The 21,029-nt window shown below is 34.9% G+C and overlaps 1 protein-coding gene across 3 annotated transcripts in view; it reads left to right on the top strand.

Annotated features, from left to right (window-relative positions):
* The window catches only part of LOC145686248 (protein cereblon-like), a 58,021-nt gene that overhangs the window by 22,869 nt on the left and 14,123 nt on the right, over nt 1–21,029 (top strand). For 2 of the 3 annotated variants that reach the window (XM_081759359.1, XM_081759357.1), the window contains exons 3-6: nt 2,222–2,424; nt 5,278–5,439; nt 13,674–14,124; nt 19,242–19,438. In XM_081759359.1, the coding sequence (XP_081615485.1) occupies nt 2,222–2,424; nt 5,278–5,439; nt 13,674–14,124; nt 19,242–19,438 (1,013 nt within the window). The remainder of the gene's footprint in view (nt 1–2,221; nt 2,425–5,277; nt 5,440–13,673; nt 14,125–19,241; nt 19,439–21,029) is intronic. The other variant, XM_081759358.1, reaches the window with a different exon arrangement.

Raw genomic sequence — 21,029 nt, 5'->3', positions numbered from 1 at the left:
CCTGGGTTCGATTCCTGGCCGGAGCTCATGTGGTTCGGATTCCACGTTAATCAGTAGGTCCACGTCTCATATAGCTTCGCTGCTGAAAGGGACGCTAAACTAAAATCAACTCAACTCCTATCATCCCCTATTAAATTTACATCATCAGCATATGCCTTAACCTGGTGAATACCGTTCAACTCTAGGCCCTGGCAGTTTATTAAGATTTTACATTGTGCACCTCGACTTCAACACTTGAAAGAAACTTTTTTGAGGCCTTATTACATCATGACAAAAAATTCTAAACACTGAAAAGGGAAATCTGGATTGGGAGTGGCATACTATCACTACCAATCTTATTAACAAAAATTGAACGTTACGCTTGTTCCATATATATTTATTATTTTGCTGTATCAATAACAATTTATTACTTCATACTTCTACACTATACGAAACGTCTGTAAGTTCCCTCCATTTTTGAGAATAAAAAATTCACTCTGAGTTTGATTTGGTAATCGTTATCCTCGCATGAGTTTCATATTGGTTTTATAGTGTATCGTATCTATGTATAAGATAGAAGATATATCAAGATTACCACCAAAGAGAATTTTCTTATTTATCTGGAATAGAAATTAATTTATTTAGAACAGGTAATTATATTTTAAATGCACTTACATAAATTTGATGCTAATGGTCCAATAATATAGTCGTGTTGTGCTCTAACAAATTTTTAAATGATAGAAGAAGCATGTGGAGAATTTTTTGCATAACATGTGTTACGCCTCAATGTTCTTCGTAGAAGAATACTCATGTATGTATCTAAAATATTGGACAGTCGTCTGCTGTTTCCAGGAATACAGTTAGATGAGTTGTTTTCTAATTTTGAAATATGCATTCCATACGTTCTATTAGTCAGTGAAAAAGTGGAGTTTCAGTTGCAACTAAGTCGTCACAGCGTATCACTTGGAAATACACAAAAATATTAATGCCCAAATCTAAATATGGTTATGACGCTGGTCCTAAAACAATTACAATAAAACCATGCAGTTTCAAAGTTGCAATTAAGTCATCATAATAATTTTAACCCAAAGAATACATGTTTTTGAATATGTTTGGTTACTTCGTGACTACCTATTCTTGGCAATGTATCCTATGGGATACATTATGTCACAGCCTTGTCTAAATAAAACATGTAACTAAAATGTGCAATTATGTCTTATTTTACAACTATTTGACATGCAGTATTTTTTTTCTGAACATCATAAGTCTTCTTGCCAAGAAAAGGGTTAAATGTATAAATTGCCTGCACACAAACAATACCTATTGGCGTCAGCCAACATAGACAGCGACACCTAACAGCGTGACATTTTAACATTAAGAACTAGTGTGTCGCACTGGTATGTTTGTATTTTCTAAATAATACGGAAAATTCTTTTTTTAAAATATATATATATGTATAAACGTAGTTTTAAAATATCACTTTTCTTCCATAGTAAATGAAAAATGAACTCTTTCAGTTTTACGACCTCAGTTTATCCCCAATGGGCTAAAGTAATCTCGTCATCAATGAAAGTTAATGATTATGAAAAATAAATTGATGGAATGAGAATGTAAGGAAACGGGAGAACCTCGAAAGAAATCACGGGTGTGATGTTACCTGTTACCACTAGAGACGATATTTCATAGATTGAAAATCCATTCATATTGTTTTACACCACACTGTCAAAATCCTCACCAAATTTCCAGTAAGGTGAATTTGAATACTTTTGCTTCAATCATAGCCTTGCACAGCTTAATTTTAGTGAGACATATTTCCTTTCATTGCATCGTTCACGAAACCGAGTTCAGTAATATTTCTGAGTCTGTAAGAGAAAAAGAAAAATTTGCAGAAGTAATATGAAAAAAATAAATATATAAATAAAAAGTAGAGTTCATATATTTCCTTGTAGTTGCTACATACCAGATATCGTGGAAAATTGTGATGGAAGGGTGGTCACGCGTGGATGATCTAATGTGGGTTATTGGTACTGATGAGTGGTTATTAAGATGTTTTTTTAAAACCTTCAACATTTGGGAGAAAATTAAATTTAAGAATTTTACGAATTATTATCAGGGATGTCGTGTTTGACATCAATAAAATATTTAAATAAATAATTATTGCATGAACTTTCTGTCGCATACATTATATTTGTTTTCTTTACATCGCCTGCAATTCTGAAGTTTGTCTTCGTATTCATTACAGTATCTGGGAAATGATTTGGAAGAATTGAGCGGTCGGACTGTGCTGGACGATGACAGCTACCAAAATATTCCTCTGCTACCCCAGCCAGGAGTTGTCTTGGTTCCTGGACAGACGTTGCCTCTTACAGTCTTCTATCCACCTACTATTAATATGTTACGAAACACAATCGCCAAGGATCGCACATTTGGAGTTGTCAGTGTAAGGTAAGCGATAGCTTTCATTTATTCAATTTGTAAAGGTAACTGGCCGTCTTGAAATTTTCACCTTCCTTGTTGAAAGTTTCAACATTGGCAAGCGCACGAGCATGAGATAGGGAAGAAACAATCGGGATGACAAGTTGCGTAAATCAAATTAAAGTTGTCTGATGACAGTTGTTTAAGTATTTGGTATTTTTACATTGAGTATCACTTTTGAAAGTTCTTACGCAGCTGATACAATCAAGTAGATTAATTTTTAAGCCTTAATTTCCGTATATAAATTAACTAACGCTGAAGTCTTGAGCACCCTGGAAGGTGGTGATGGGTGAAAACACAGATTAAAAGAAAACAAACATAGCTAGAGAAGAGCTAACATTATCTTTTTTAAAAGTGTGAATGGGAATGTATTTGTTATTTATTTTATTTTATTTTATTTCGTAAAATAATCAACGGTCCAATTGCGGCTGTACCTTATGTAACCATAGTTTGTGTTTATTACACTATAAATAAACTATATTGTTCAGGTTGGATTCTCACTCGGCGGTGAACTAATTTTTCAGTTTAATTTATAGTTAGTATTAAAATGATAATAATAAAGAAATAATATAATTTTTTTTTATGAAGTATTTTTGACCAATCTAAGTAGAATAGAGTACCGTTTAAGGTTGAATTTCTACTGAGATCTATTAAATTTTGATATTAATGTGTGGGACGGATTTGCTCTCTTTCTTCTTCAGGTATGTCCTCCTTGCGGTAGAATTAATGCAGATTGTTGTGATACAGTATTTGCAATTTTTGCTTGTGCTCAAATGCTAGAGAGGACTTAGTGCACTTTTTTAATGTGGAAACTACGCTAGATCAATGTGTTTACTTTCTGCGTGAGGAGATAGAGTGAAAATTATATAAAATGGTTGGTTGCATTACTCATGCTGTTGTTAAAATGACCTGTAGAATTTGCCATTACTTGTCATGAGTGTGAGAAGTAGGGCTCGGAAGTTGAAGACCTAAAAATTGCCTAAAAAGACCTAAATATATCTAAAAGAGGGACCAATAATAAAATAAGGTCCATTTTGAATAAAATTACGTACTTAATGAATATAATGCTCAAGAAATACAAGCTTCTGGTAGGTTGGTTAACGGTCTGTCCTTCCACAAACTAAAGTACAAACTAAAATAAGAAAACTTCTCCTCCCCCCCCCCCTTGCTGGAGGACATTGTTACGCCTTCGTATCTGACTTGTGATTGTTGGAGATCTGGTCGTATCAGTCCAGTCGTTGAAGATTTTTTTTTTTTTTAACGAAAAAGATGTTTAAGAGGTGGTTGTAATTCGAGTTAATGTCCAATAAATTTATTGTCGAAAGATGAAGTGCGAAAAAAAGATGTTAAGATGTATTAAAAGCTTAAAAAAAGACCAATAAACAAATAAAAAAGAAAAAAAGCCGCAAAAAGCAAAAAAGGACAAATAAAATCCACCATTTTCTGGCCTACAATGACCCAAAATGAACATATATTATGTTAAACCTCATCTTCGGGCACTCGTAAAAAAGAGGATTTTTCCTCAACTTCCGGGCCCTAGTGATACGGTTATTTGACGGAAATCGCGATTATGGTACTTGAAGGTGCACTTAACATGATCCCGCTTTATTGAAGAGAAGCACTAGTTTCGTACGTTGATCTTGAAAACTGGAGAAAGATCTCTTCCATTTCAGTGGCTAAGTATAGCCAATCCTTTTCGTGGTTTTTCGAGAAAGTTCACCGGGATAGATGAAACATCAGTAATGTTCTGTTTCGCATATAAAGCTTTCTTCGTCAGAAATTGAAGATGAGAAATATTAATTAAACAAATAAATAAAAATGTTAGGTTAATTATTTTTAAGAAAGTCAAGGAAATATAAAGGAAATGAGACCGATTATTTATTGGGCCGGGATAATCTGAATAGATATCCGGTATCCATTTTATTAAATTGTTACAGTGAGTGAAACTAAGACTACCAACAAGAAATGAGGTACTGGCACAGTCAAGCTAAAATGTATCTCAGATTTCGATAGATCTAAAATTAATACTATGAACAAGAAATGGGGTGAACTACCTATGTTCCGCAGGTTGAGCAATGCATTGAATAAGATTTTTTTCATAGTACTGTATATGCATCGCATTAAGATCCCCTTTCCTTACCTCCTCGCTTAATAAATAAATAAATAAAATAAAAATAAAAATGAGAGCTGTTATACGGCTCCGAATCAAATTTGGGGGGTCTACCAATTCAGCTGCCTGGAGGATTATATATTTTTAAAAAAGTACAATATAATAGACACGAATTTTATATAAAATCAAAAATGAAAAGAAGAAAAGCTGTTTTGAAAAGTTATTTGCTATTCAAAACATTCAAAATCTTTAAAGATAAGAGTTGGTGAAGTAAGGAGTGGGGAACACTAATTGAAAATTGCATCCAGTATTGGTGCGACAACAATAAAAACGTCAGCATTAGTTGGTCAATATGTTCTTCCTAAACATAACGCACCACTTGACCCCACCATCTCACAGCATGGCGGGTGACGCATCAATTGACAAACTTATATCTTTACTGTTTTTCTGCGGTGAGTCCATTCTTCTATATGTCTCTAATTCTGTTCTCATCCTTGATGATCAAGGGTGCAGGGGAGACCCGAAAACTTGAAAACTAAAGGCTTTTTCAAGGAAAGAATTTTGAACTAAGTGAGATAATTCATAGTAAACGTAGTAGATGATGTATGTTTTACAGAAGTATACTTCATATATATATATAGATAGATAGATAGATAGATAGATAGATAGATAGATATATAAAGAAAAAAACCTTGATAATTGTATTTTCTCAGCAGATATTCAAATCGAGAATTCATGCCAGTGCTAGCTGATGTAGGGACAACAGCTGAAATTTACGAATTTCGTGAAGAGTCAGAGCTTGATCCAGGATTCAAGATTAAAACAAAGGGAAGACAAAGGTTTAAGGTATTGGAAACAAGACGACAAATCGATGGGTAAGTCCAGTGTGGAAAAATTCCGACTATTGTCAATAAATTAATGTCTCATTAATAATAATAAATAAAAAAAAATGAAATTATTTAATTCAGAGTAAGTGGTAGATGTGTTCATATTTGCAATGTCTTAATAGAACTATCGTGTGCTTCGTTTTAGTGTTTAATCAGGCACAAAGCAGTTCGCAAGCGACAGTCTTAAAAGCCCCGTGTTCGAGCTGAAAGAAAAGAATGTTCTTTTGATATGATTTAAAACAATACAGAGGCTAATCCGTTTACATCTGAACAAGCTGAAGTTGGCTACCGTGGAATATGCTTGATATGATGGCCACCGGTATAGAGCATTGCATGCCATTGCAGTTTCCGCTTTAGTAGTATCCCACATCGCCCCACTCTGGCTTGCAAGATTTCCAGAGGCACACACTATGTGAACCCGATGAGACGAAAAGCGCTGTATTAGAGGTTCAAAAGCGCAGTAACTTGTGGGAGCAGCATCTAGACTCGTAACGGGAATACCTTCGAACGGAATAGCGTAGATACCAGTTGCAGCTGCTGTGCATTGGTAGAAGGCCAACAGTGTTTTGGCCGCGTGACTTGAAGCCTGGTCCTGGTGTAGTTGCACCCAATGGGTGTACAATGTTAGTATTTCCTCTGTGTAAATTAGGAATAAGATATGTTCTTGGTAATAAACGTCATTGATTTTGACTTCTTTTTTGACTGTAACATTATTGAGCTTCCCGCTGTAGCAAAAGCCGGTACAATCATAATACATTTCGGGAAACTTCCCTTGCGTTGACGCTCAAAGTTACCTCGGAATTTTTCATGATCACCTCTGTAAGTGATGACCCGAATTTTTCCACAGTCGCTTAGGTAGATCCATGCTTTGTCCATTGTTACAGTCTACTTCCTGAGGTCACCAGCTAGATGGCCCTCATACAGTCTTATGTTCTTGCTTTATTGATTGTAATCTCTCACATCTTGAAATGTGATATGTTACACGAGCCTGTTACTGCGCTTTCTTAAGGTTTCATATTTTCCAGTTTTCTTCATATTTTCAGTTATTGTTTAGAGTTTTCTCTTTATAATTAATTTTGTTCAAGAATTGTATAAAAATTAGTGTTTCAAGCCTATCTTAATACTTCATCTAATTATTCAAAATAGTAAATATTACCACTACAGTTCTTAAAATTTAGTTCTAACTTCAATATTGGGAATTGTAAGGTTCATTTTATTTGTTGTATTTCGTTTTCTATCGATTTTCGTATGCAAAAGTTAGTTTCGAATATTTATTATCCATATTATTTTTATTAAGGAAAAGAGTCTTTTTTACGTAATTAATATTCATTCACACAGCGTGATCTAAGTTCTAGGTGGTATTATAAATTGGTCGCATGTTTTTGCTTTCCAGAGCGGATTTGCTAATTGATCTTCAACAACCTCATTCTCTTCAGTAATTATCTTTCTTCAGTAGTCTTTGTGTCTGTGCATGGAGGGAAGGTCGATGTGTTTTCGACATGTTAAATATCTTTATACACCATAGTTTGGCATAATTTCCACTATTTAAGGGATTTTCAAACGTAATGGCAAAAGTTACAACGAAATTAGTGGATCAATGACACGTAACAAATGCAGATTTTTGTATTTAAGAAAGTAAAAGGGAGACTGTTTTGTTATATTCGTTCCGTTATTTAATAATTAATGTTCGAAACACGCTCCTACTGACATATAGGCTACTGTTTAGAAAAAGCTAGGAGTTTCTCATGGAATAACTGGCTTAAATATTGAAGTTACCGTGGACTGGAATTCTTCACCAAGAGATATATTTATAATAAGATGCTCATATTTATGTCGATTGGACGAAATACCAAACTTCAACGAAAGCATTGAAGTTACCGTGGACTGGAATTCTTCACCAAGACATATATTTATAATAAGATGCTCATATTTATGTCGATTGGACGAAATACCAAACTTCAACGAAAGCATTTTGTTTCATCCAGGCCACGTAGTGGATTCATTGTTTTCACGTATCTTGTGTTTGAACCTTGTCGTTGTAAAGTTACTTCTGAATGTCGAAACGAAAACAGCCGTTTACCTTGCTTGAACGAGTACCCGAATAGAGGTATATGGATTTGTGTGCAAAAAGATAGGGGCATCTTCCATTTTCCTTTGTTGCAGGCATCTCAGGCAGTGGCGGCTCGTGAGTATATATAGTGCCAAAACGTACACAATAAATAAGCGCATATCCGAAAAAAAAAAAAAAAAGTACATGTAAAGGCACAAATAACATTATTTTATTAGTCACACACACACACACACACACACACACACATATATATATATATATATATATATATAGAGAGAGAGAGAGAGAGAGAGAGAGTTATTTAGAATGAAGTTGTTTGTGCCTACAGTATACTTATAAACATAAAGCAGATTTTGTCCAGCTTGCGACCCCCCCCCCTCTCTTCCCAAAACAACACACGGAAAACAAAATAAAGGATTGGCTACATCACAACCACAAATTCGAACTGTTTTTCAGTTATATGTTCATGTTAAATTGATGCAATCTTTCCTTATTACGGATCACTTGCTTAACACACAATTTTAAATTAGGCATTTGCATTCCTAAATTTCCAGCTTCCAGTTAGTTTGTCGTCATATGGTAGGGATGAAAACGGGTATTTCACTAAATTACTAGCCGCATTCATCGTAATGTATTGTTCTGGTTTCACGGAAAGTAGTGACAAATATAGAGAAAGAAGAAAACAGCACTACACTTAAATACTCATCAAAACTTTGCAAAAATATATAATTGACAGGTTACATACACACACGACATTCAACACCACAAACACTCAGGAGCACAATGTGTTTGTTTCAATCAAGGTGGGGGGGATCATATCTGGGTTGACAACACAATAACGAAATAAACTCCAAATTGATTTTTGGGAGGGTCAAATCTAGATGGTACATATTGATATGTAATAAGTAACTAGTTTGGAAACACTGCAATAGGAACAAGTGAATCAGGAGTCACGTGTTAGGCGACTTAACTCTAATTAAAACATATATACAACCTTGCCGTATGTAAGTAAATTATTGAAAAATTGTACTAGTTCCTTCAAAAACTGGGGAATGACGAGAAGAAGCCTCGACTGTCCCTGCCACCTAGGGCCAATTTTTTGTTTTTGGTGTACGCTATAAATCGTTGTTTCGACAGGCAGTATAGATAGCCAGCGAGAGAAGAGTGATTCCAACGGGCGATGTTCCAAACCACCGCCCGCACCATCCTCTCTGCTGTCTGTCGAATCACCAAAATAACATAGAGATCACCATACGAATATTTTTCTGAATTCTGCCGCATGGGTGCAGCACTAAGCGAGTCTTGTTTTTATAAATCTCATAGCGAAAAATACATTATGTGGTTCAGTGTTTTCGCAAATTAAAATGTATTGCTGTTCTTTGCCCTTTTCTAAGGCATGAAGAGGTATTTTAGAATACGTTGGGTATCGTTTCACGAAATACCATCGAAATGAAATGAAATCTTTGAGTTTTACGTCCCACACCTATGTCGGTTAGGCTAAAGGAGACGGTGATTATGAGAAATGAATGAAATGGTGGAATGAAGAAAGTGGGAGGAAACGGGAGAACCCCGAGAAAACCCACGCACACCGTGTTTGTCCACCACAAAGATCACTTGGCGGGGCTGGGATCGAACCCGGGACCCTAAGCACCAGAGGTGAACGCTCTGCCACTGAGTCACCGCGGCCCCCGAAATACCACCGAGTAATCAACTACAGAATAATGATAAATAAAATATCAAGACATGGTGATATGAAGGGAAGTAACTGAATTCCTCCAGACAGATCTGTTGTTTGTTGTCAACATTTTGTAAACGAAGATTCTTTTTTGAAAAATCGTAAAGTTCGGAAGCTGAAACAAGACTCTGTGTCCAATGTGTTTTCTGAATATTAGTAATAGACCACTAGAAGAACCACCTAGAAAGGCGAACTTCAATACTCTAAGCTGTGTTACGTTCACCTAATTAAAGGACTAATTAAGACTTCGTTGAGACTGCTATACCGGATTTCAAGAAATCGGTAGCAGTTTGTTGGACTGTCATAGTGAAGACAAGCACAAGTTGCTGTTATGAGAAAAATAGTGAAAAAAATTGAGAAACCATTATTCACATATGCAGAAAGCATAAACAAGGTGTTACATTTTCTTGCAAATTCAAACTCATTTCCATAAAGACAGTTGAAACTCTAAAAATGAGTATTGTACAATTTCCACTGTTTTGTATTATTATTATTATTATTATTATTATTATTATTATTATTATTATTATTATTATTATTATTATTATTATTATTATTATTATTATTATTATTATTATTGATAACAACATTGAGATTTGAAGTGAGTGGAGTGCGTCTTTCTGCAGAAAATACATGCAGGGTCGGTGTTGAATTTAATTTTTTGTCACTCATAGGCAAAAAAATATTTGGCGTCTCATACCGACGTACAGAAGCTTAACACAATATAATTTTTATATATATTTTTCAGTGTAACGTCCCACGATTTTGCCCGTTAGGCTAAGGGAGACGGATGAATGTTGATGGAAGAATTGGTGGAATGAAATGTGGAAGTAAACGAAAGTAGCCCGAGAAAACACACGGACACGATGTTATGCATCACAAACTTACTTGGTCGGGGATCGAACCAGAGGCCCCATGCACCAGAGGTAAGTGCTCTACCACTGAGCCACCCTACCCCTATGTATATTTTTGTACAAATTTTAACTAATTTTCGTTTCGAATCTGCTGTAAAGAAAGATTCAGACTGTTACAAATTTACGTCTTTTAAAATAAAGTTACAGAGAATGAAAGTTTGTGCAAAAGTGAAAGAAATTGTTTTTAATTTTCGTCCTAAAAGATTAATATTCAAGTACTAAAATGTCATAGAATGTTGAAATTTATGTTTCTGCTGCAGTGCGAAGTTATTATTTTGGTTAGAACAAATAAAACTTTCAGTGTTATATTTTTTGTTCACACTAAAATCTTAATTTCAGTATCTTCTTAATGAACACTAAGATCATAAAAATTAATGAACTGGAAGAAAAGGGTATTATGAAACAGTATAATAAGACTTATGGAAAGTGTTCTTATTGTTCAAAAACAGATTTGTATAAGCGTTTTCCCTTAAAATAAATTTAAACTGCCCTCTTCCTTGCTTTGTACCGAGCGAAGGTATCAATTAACATAATCATACTGAATATCATGGAGGGTGTTTACTGTCTTTAGTCATGTTTATTATTCTTCATCTTTTGCATTTTTTTTTTTTTTTTTTTTTCGTTTTGCTTATTAAATTTTGGTCCAACGGGCAATCGTAAGATCGTTGTGTTCTTAGGCCCAAATCTAGTTGTTCTAGTGTTAAATACAGCCTTGCCTTAAATACGTTAATAATATTTTAATAAACGTTATAAGTAGATAGGATCTCTGAGGTAGTTGAGTAAGATGGTAATCTTTTGTTTTGTTCATTTATTTTACATCGACAGTTAATACAGTTTCTATCGCTGCTAAAAGCTGCTGTCACGAAGATGAAGTGTTGGAAGATAAAAGTGGTATTGAATGTAGAGCAGTTTTTATACTAAATTTCTGGTGTTTCTTCAGTGAAAGTGTTAGGTCTTCCTAGAGACTAGGTCTCGAAATAATGGTATGAAAATTGAGCAGCCTTTGGTAAAAAAAAATTCAGGGCAAGTCGAGAAAGCCTTTTAGACTTCAGGTAAGATGATGATAAGCAAGATTTATTGGTCAGCCCTCCCAAATTTTTCCTGCCATCGTACCTTCTAGAACGTCCCTCATAATACGGTTCTTTTCAGCAAATGCCCCAACCAGTTTTTCTTCATCTTTTCAATTGCATCTAAAATTGTTCTTTTCTTCATCTTTTCTAACATCTCAGTCATTTTCTGTTCGACCCAGCGAATTTTCTCTATTCTTCACACCCACATTTCAAAACCCTCCAGTCTTCTTTATCCCTATAAATCAGGGATATATGGCTTATACTCCAACCTATTCCGGACACGTTTGGAACAACAAATGCTCCACCTATCACCACTTAAAACGTTTTTTCTGTCTTCGATTTATAGAAGAAAGCACCGAGTTTAGACTTACGGTCGACTAACACTAGAACTATTCCTACAGTCTGTAAACGACTACTACCTACTCAAATTCACTTGGTCCTTTAGCAGCCGTGTGGTCACTTTCATGGATGTGGACACTTTGTCAGAGCGTTGTAACCGTAAGAAGTTTCATTCTGGTCCTGTCTCATTTTATTGATATTCCACCTTTGATTTGCAAATCTTATACAACAAAGTTGTATTGCGAACTTTATAAGTGTTGTCATATCTCCGGAACGGTTTTGAAATATTGAAGTGCTGTAAACGGCAAAATGATTTGTTTGCCAGTTGCAAATCATACAAGTAACTAAATATGATTCTTATCTAAACATGTTTTCGAAACAAAACCTTTCGAAAAAAATTAAATTTTCAAGCCCTTGTAACTTCGTTCCTGTTCATTCGAAACAAGTCATACAATGACCATGGTACCCAACGCTAAGGTACTTTCGATGTGTATTACCCTGTCCATCTCCGTTGTGCTGTATGCGTAAGAGAGGCTTCCAAACTTTGGATGTTTGTGTTACTATAACATCCCTCATTTGATATGTTGATTTAAAATAGGGATAATCTAACGTAGTGTCATTTGAAAGAACAGAACTTTATATTTGATTGGCAACACTGTTGAATGTAGCTGTTTAATACGTCCAAAGATGTCCCCCTCCTTATAGTTGCTTCGTGCAGTTTCGCTTTTCTGCCTCTTTTGGTTTCGCCGTTATCATGGTTGGACATTACAAATTATTCACCTTATATATATATATATATATATATATATATCCAATCCAATATAAAGTTATGTTCTTTCAATATAGTTATGTTCTTTCCAATATAAAGTTAATAATATATAGTACAATTAATTGTTTGAATTCTTGGTAAAATCCTGGTTATTTTGCGTTTATCCCACTTTACTTATTGTTTCATCATTAATAATGAGTTCCATACAAGCACTTGAATATATTGAGAATCACATTTCCATGTTTTAGAAAATTGCAAGTATATATTTTTGCTTTGTTTATTTTCATTTAGATAAAAGTTAGCGAAACCCTGATTTTCCCTGTTTAGCGCGCAGAGATCAATACACAGTGAGAGTTTTAAATGTAAAGCCTTGTGAAAAAATATTTTCGGAATAAAACAGGTAAAGAAACGAACGAGGAAAAAGAGAAATAACATGAAACTCTCTATTGTACACTTTACTGAATCGAATAAATAGAATATAACGTTTAGCATAGACACGACTCTCTATTTGCTAGAAAAATGTATATGGGGTGCGTAGGGTGTTGCTTTCAAATTTCTTGGAAAAAGGTCTTTGAATGGAGCAAGAATATAGATGAATTAGTTACATGTTGGTGAACATGTTGATTTACAGCAGCATAAGGGAGTGGGAGCGTGAAAAACGGAAGCTGTTATGTACATGGGCTCGGAATCACGCTAGGACTTGAATCCAGCGCATAGTTGACAGCATGATCATGGATTCATGACCACTTTGGCGCAGATCAAGCCGTTTTCCATCAAATTATCTTGTCTGCAGTAAAGCTAATTAGAGGAATACCTCACTTGGGTGAGTCGAGATAGTAGAATGAGAAAGCCTTATTAATATTATCGGTAAAATGTAAGAAATAATTAACTAAAGATCTGGGGAGGAGGTTAAATTTTTAAATAATTGTTTTTAAAGTGAGTAACACATCCTGTGCCGACCATTTCTAGAAGTTAGACGGACACATATATGTATGTACTGTATGTGCGTGTGTTATGTCGGCTTTTAAAACTACTGAGTTTATATGCTGTAAAAGACCAAGCTGCATACAATTGCATTCCATCAGGACGGTAAAAATAAGTCATCGGCACATGCTATAGATATTGTAGTTCTAGCGTCAAGTGGATTTCCTATTTAAACATAAGTAACTATTTATGTAAAGAGTATGCTATATCGTAACTCTTTCTCCTCCCACCCACTCACTTCGCTAGTCTGTAACACGCAGTAGGTCAGCATTCAAGCTTGAAACTTAAGTCCGTAAATAGTTACTTGATCTGTTAGTTTTCTCTTTGGCTTATTTTCCAGTATCGTCGTGGCGAAGGTGCAAATATTACCGGAAGTAGTACTTCCAGATCCTTTGAGTGAAATTCGTTTAGATAGCCTGAATCATCATCGTACGCAACCAGTGGATCCGGATACAGTTACAAGTTCAAGACTGAGTGTTAATTCTGATACGGAAATCATCAACCGAAGAACTTCACAAATTAGGTGCAGAGACATGTTGCTGACAGGATGGCCATCCTGGGTGTATGATCAATACAATACAAAAATCCTTGTTTCCCGAATGTTGAAAGAATTGAAGCGTCTGCAACTGACAGGATCAGGTCCAGCGCGTGTTAATCTACCTACAGATCCTGTTGAACTTTCGTTTTGGGTGGCTCAGAATCTTCCGTTAGAAGATGGACAGCGCTTGACACTTCTCCGGTTGAATTCTGCCATTCAGAGGTTGCGTTGGGAGTTAAGTGTATTAGAGAAGGTAACTACTGTTTTATTTTGTATTATGTTAAGTAATAGTGTTTATCATGAATCTAGATTGCAAGATTTTAGAGTACTGACGGTTTTATCCTTGTCTAGTAACGATAGAATAAAAGGAATCGTTTATAATTATGTCAAAAATGACCAGTTTATAAGGTGAAGCAAATGCATATTTCATTAATTGCCTTTTCACCAACATTTGTTAAAGACTATACAGAATGTTTCAAAATGAATATCGAGGTTTTTAGGGCTTTGTAGTATTTATTACAATTAACTTACAATTACGCATCAAATGAAAGAGCAACTCAAACAATTTTGTACGCATGCATGCGCATACACTGTTTCCTGTTTCTGGCGTTAGAAAGCGCTAGTAGCGAAGATGGTGACTAGTGAGCAGAAGATTTTTGTGTTTTACGTTTTCCAAAGATTGAATCTGTTGTTACAGTGCAACGTGCTTTCCATATTAAGTTCATTTGCAATCCACCAAGTAATAGTAACATCCGTAGATGATATCATCAGTTTCAAAACAACAGTTGTCTGTGCAAAGGGAAGAGTACGAGACGACCAAGAGTGACTGAAGAACGTGTTGAACGAGTGAGAGTCTTTCACGCGTAGCCCCAAGAAATCAGTTCGGAAGGCTAGCTGCGAATTAGCAGTTCCAGTGACACCTGTGTTGAGAATTTTAAGGAGATTGAGAAATTTAAGAAAGAGAAGTGAAGAAGTTGTTGTAATAATTACTCCAAACACACTGATCAAGGTTTGGGAAAAACGCCTATCGACTCGATGTGTGCCGTGTGACGAATGGTGCTCACATTGAACACTTGAGCAAAAACTGTTTGAGTTGCTTTTTCATTTGATGTATTATTGATAATTGTACGTTAAATGTAATAAATACTACAAAGCCTTAAAACCCCGATATTAATTTTGAAACACTCTATATATTTCTTTAGCGTTGTTGAACAATATTAACTTGTAAACTTTTAATACTAAATTTTTCCTAACAATATTTTGAAAATTAAAATATTTCGCTGGAAAATTACACGAGCAGCCATAAGCAAAAATGGAAAATAGTATCTTGAATTTCTTAGTAATCAATTCGTAAGTTCACTGAGAAATTACTGCGTAGTAAACGCATATGCTTTACTAGCTTATATATATACGCACTGACCACTAGAGCAATAGAGTGAACTGCATGTCCTAAAAATTCCCAGGTACGAAAAATAGCTTTATATGTAGTAATTTTAACGAAAGAACGTAGAATTTGCTCTTATCATTTATATTTTAAATAACATTTACGGAACACTTGGTTGATTTTTGCTTAGAAACGGGACATTTAGGTGTCCCGTTTGAGAATCAGGGAAAACGGGACTCTGAAAACCTAGGCTAATAGATTTAACTGCCTGTCAAAAAGGCGTAATTATTGATCGTGCTGCTAATGATGAGAAGTTGTCTCATTCTGCTAAATTTCTTCTGCTAGATTTTTCTTGTAAGCCTAGATATGTGAGAAAGTGGCTGAATCGTCATGCAGAGTATGGAGACCAGAGAATGGACTAGGTCAAAACCTAGGAGTAACATCAGCGTAAGATCGAAAGTAACATCAACGCTTCAAGTTCTAGATGAAAAAGAACGGAATTTGCATCATCAATCTGTCTTTAAAGACAAAACAGTTGAATCAGCATGTCCACACAAGGCATTAAGGCTACAGTTTATTGGAGCTGGACTCCCATCACTCACGTCAAGTCATGAAACATCCGTGTCCAGTCTAGATATACTATGAAAATTAATTATTTTTACGAAAGCTGTCATAAGATATATTTTGTAAATCACATGGAGGAATTTATTCATTCCTTCATCCTGGATAGATTCTATACCCAAACGTTGAAGATGATTGGAAATCTTCAAATACATGTATCTTATATTATTTAAAAAAAAAAAAAAAAAAAAAAAAAAAACCGAATACTTGGTTACGAAAGTTATCGTGGGACATGTTTTATTATCGGTAAATAAATCCATCCATTATACTTTACGGACTTTATAACTATTCCAGAAGGAATTAATGAAAACAGAGAACGTGTACTATATTGCTAAGAATGAAATATATATTTGATAAAAATTATCGTGGAACACAATTAATTCAGGCTTAGATTCTTGACAAAGTTTAAGCCCATGCAGGATGGTGATTGGATAGTTCCCACCAGAAAATTGTTTTCTATATATGAAAATTTGCAGTTGTGAAGATTTTATTCCCTTGTACTCCCTATTCATGATAGATCCTTGTAACATTAAACAATAATGTTGTTTAGAAAGATTGGAGGAAGGCACATGTCAAGTTTCATTAAAGTCGAATAAGCTTTACGAGTATTACAGTAAAACAGACACATAGTTACATAAATGCTGGTTGAATCAAATGATGTAAATTCGTTACGTTCGTTTCAATTACATGTATATTTACTTTCAGATGTTAGTTTATTTCTATAGTTTATTAATGGAAGAAAAATCTAGAACATCTTTACTTTTGATCTAGAATTATACTATTATATTATCGTCTTAGGGAAAAAGGTAAGAAGTAATCTAACAGGGTGAAAGTAGATCAAAAACTGTAATAGTACATTTTATAACTATTCCTTTCATGAAAAGAAAAAAGTATACTTCGTGAAGATTTGAACATGAACTAGCAGACTTCTAGGTGAAAACGATACTCACTAGCCATATATTCATGTGCTGCACTCCTGCGATAAGATTTAAATATTCAAGTGAATTTTGTATTTCTATTGTATGGGACTTAACATGTAACAGTTTTTCTGTTTTCCTTGTTTCTTACACTATTGTGCTATATATTGCGTGAACTGCATTTGCAAACGTAATACATGTGTGTATATATATATATATATATATTTTAATCAACATCCACAGCTTTAAAAGTTTCAGTAAGTAAATAAAATGCTTGCTGCAACAAAGCATTCTTTTTGTTGTGACAGATAAATACCTATATTGGACTAAGGTTTTTTAATCTTCATTAAAATGCCTGTCCTGAGGGAGAGGGAGGGGTCAGTGTATGCCAAAAATAGAATATCTTATGCGCTTCTCATGTTATGGAAATGAAACTTAGTGTATATAAACTTCTGTAAGAAGAAGCGGTCACGTGTTCCAACGTTTTCAGAAACTTCGCTGTTAAGGGAAAGAAGAAGGGCAATATTTTTTTTTTTTTTTTTTTTTTTTTTTTTTTTTTTTTTTTTTTTAATTAGCACGTCATTAAATTACATCAGGGGTATCTGTTTCAAAACCATGAGGAAACGGGTGATACGTTTGAAATATTCGTTTAAATTGAGTTAGCACTTTGCTCTGGTAGGGTTTTTTTGTCTTGTCACTTTTAGTAAAATGCGTATCCTAAGGGGAAGAGAGGCCTCAAAATTAATGCAACAAATAAAATTTCATAGGAGTCCTTGAAATTAAGCAAATGAAACTCAAGCTCATTATCTAAAAATAAATATTTATCGTAGCCTTTCTGGAATCTGCATTTACGGAAGAAAGGAGTAATTTGAAATAACTTTTCCTACACATTCAAATCGACGCTGTCTGTATTATCACAGAAAAATGACTTCATCACTTAAAATTAATTTTTATGAATACGGCATGTTCTCGAGGAGCCGTTGTTTTATAATGTCACTTCCATTAAACTGAATCTTCTTAGAGAGGACAAAAGGTTCAAAATGCATGTGAAAAATAGAGTATCTTAATAGCCCCTTAAGTTTGGAAAATGAAACTCGCAAAGTGGATGGGTTACTTAAAATAACTTGACATGTGACCCAGCGTTTTCCAAAGTTCCACTTCTAAAGAGGAAAGTGGACGATTTCTATGCTCGTATTTTGATTTCTTAATTTGAATTCATAAAATGGTGAGAGAGAGAGAGAGAGAGAGAACAGTTAAAACCGTTTAAAAATAAATATTTGAATATAGCCCTGGTTAACACTGGGGTCCACCTGGTATTTTGTACTTCGATTGAAATGAATATTATAAGATAGCGAGGGGTTTAGTATAGCTTTCAAATGTTCTCCATAAACCTTTCCTTTTCTTGCGATGAACGTGTAGTATGTATGTAAAAATAAACTATCCAAGTTTTTTTAACACACGAAGGACTTTAAGATCTTTAATTGATCATTTTCAAGATAGATTTTGAAAGGACTTTTTTCGTAACTTAGTCGACTAAGTTCCTCGAGCATCCGATCTGCATCCAATGGAAAATCTATAGCTAGAAGTTACTAAAACGCTATAGGAAAATTGGCCTGACAACTCACCAAGAACTGACGAACTATGAGAGCTAGTTCTTAATGCGTGAGATGAACTGGCAGAGGGACACCGATATGTCACCAGGTTAATTAACTCCGTACCAAAGCTACTAAGAGCCATAATATAAGCTAAAAGGGACTACATAGGATACTAATCTTTAATAAAATCACATCGAACACGAAAAACGCTTCACAGAGCTGCCCAATTGCATCAATTTCTCCTGTAATTTGACTTCAATTGAGACTTAAATTTTTTCAGCTTACTCCTACAACATATAAAGGTTATTTACTAGTAATATACTCAATGTTTCTCGTAGCCAGGTAGTTAGTATTCTCGCTTACAAAGCAGTAGATCTAGGTTCAATTCCCGGTGGGGTACTTTTTTTATTTTTACCACCGAGTAACATTTGTTTGAAAATGATTCACTTATCATGTGGGATATTCGAAATGAGGACGTAACCTTGTGCAAGGACAGTAACCATTTGTCAGTGTTGCTTAGAGAAGATATTGAAATCCATGCCATCAACAAAATTAATATAAAGAATAGAGAAAGAATCACAAACTAGTAAACAATGAAAGAAATGTAAAGAAAATGAATACAGATACACAAGATAATGAAGTGGATAAGCGCAACATTATGAGGGAAAGGTCCACTTGCTTTAACGAAAACAAATTATTGAAAAAATAAAGGAGAAATAGGAGATTAATGCTATTTTAAGTTTTATGGAAGTGCTGATATTTACTTTTATTTAAAAATTATTCAAAAGAAACCGGCAAAAATTAAAATAAAAAAAAATGTATAAATAAATGATACATTGTTGATCTTTTCCAGTGTCAAGTGTTGTGCTGTCGTGAATGCCAGAGCAAAATTGCTGATCAGCGAGATGTTTTCTCAATGTCTGTAGAAGGCCCGCAAGGAACTTACGTGAACCCTGGTGGCTACGTACATGAAACACTTACTCTGTACAGAGCCAAAAATTTGAGACTGATAGGTGAACGTCCTTCCACGGAATATAGTTGGTTTCCTGGGTGAGTGAGTTTTCTCTATCTCTCTATCTAGAAGGAATAATGAAATGTTAGCCTTTTTGTAAGATATAAAAATGTGCAGTTAGCAGACGTAAGTGTATCTAGGGTGCCCATTGTGTTATGTGTACCACGAGGGACAGTGTTCAAAATGCTGATGGCGAAACAGGATCGGGTAAGAGTAATTAAGCGTGAAGGAAAGGAAGCCTCAGTAACAACAGGGATCTTGTAGCATTGAAGAAAATTATCACCAAGAGCCGTAGAGCGAATGCAGCAAAAGTCATTGTGGAATTAAATCAGCACCTGCAAGAGGCTATTGCAGTTTGTAACCGGTGATTACATTGTTTTAGCGCAAAGAAAATGATCCCGAGAACATGCGAAGTAGATTGCCGATAATTGGAAACTTGTAAATGGTTCGATAAGTCCACTTTCATCTTTTTTTCCAACAACAGTCTGTGTTTGTGTATGGCAGGCATCCAGAGAATCTTACTCCAAAATAGCTCCTCGCTACCGTGAAACATGATGGCGGCTCTGTGATACTGTGGGTCTTAATTAGCTGGTATTCCATGGATTCTGTAATTGCGCTTACAGGGTGCATTGCTTCCAGTGATTATTTGAACATTTTACTTGCTATATGTCTAGATATTGTTTCCGGTGAATGATTCCATTTTCCGAGATGACATTGTGCCAAGTCACGCTGAAGCGTAGTTTCTTGTAAATTGGTAAGAATTAAACACCTTTCCTGGCCAGCCCGATCCCCAAATCTCATCATTATTGAATATATTTGGTCAGTTCTCGAGTTCAGACTCCGGAGCAGATGTACTCTTCATTGACGGAGCTGAGTGTCGCGCTGCGTGAGAAATTGTACAATTCCTTTGTAAGCCATTCATAAATTATATGCATCCCTTCTACGAGTAATCATAGGTGTACTGCAGATTATCCTACGCCGTATTATAAGCAGATGAACTGTATTTTCCTCAAGTCTTTCATTATTTTCATAATTACATGTATTTGCATGTTATAGGTCATTGAAATAATTTAAGTTATTTTTTGAGTTCTCTTGCAGGGTTAGATTTGCACATAAATGACAAAAATATTCACTCATCATTTGAAAGTGCAAGTTACAATTTTATCACGCGCAAAAAGAAAGTAGGCTTTATCAGGTGAAAGGATTAAAGGAAAGTTTAAATTGTTGGTAAAAGCGTATGGGGTCCTGACCGTAGTCCGCTAATTTAAATTTGTTCTGTGAACAGAATTGGGCCTGAGTCTCTATTTCGTCCACTGTACATCTGTGAACTTTTCCAGGGTTGGTATGTCTTATGTATTGAATGTGTTTGTCAACACCATCTAACACATACTTAGCTCATAAGCTTATTAAACTTTACAAACTGTTCAAGACTAATTTTATGTTTCTGGTGAAAATAGGTCACTATGTGATGGTTTGCTCTTTACTTAACGCAAATATTTATAGAGGTGGCACAACTTGATATTGTGGATATGTTTCGTCCAATTTCGTCAGAAGTAGCAAAATAAACTATGAGAATGTGACTCGCCACAATGTAGGGAATAGACATCGTGTGCGTGGATATTCTTCATT

Source organism: Thermobia domestica, chromosome 5 (assembly GCF_964235325.1).
Source record: "Thermobia domestica chromosome 5, izTheDome1.hap1.1, whole genome shotgun sequence".
Classification (NCBI taxonomy): domain Eukaryota; kingdom Metazoa; phylum Arthropoda; class Insecta; order Zygentoma; family Lepismatidae; genus Thermobia; species Thermobia domestica.
This window is presented reverse-complemented; position numbering and strand designations above follow the sequence as displayed.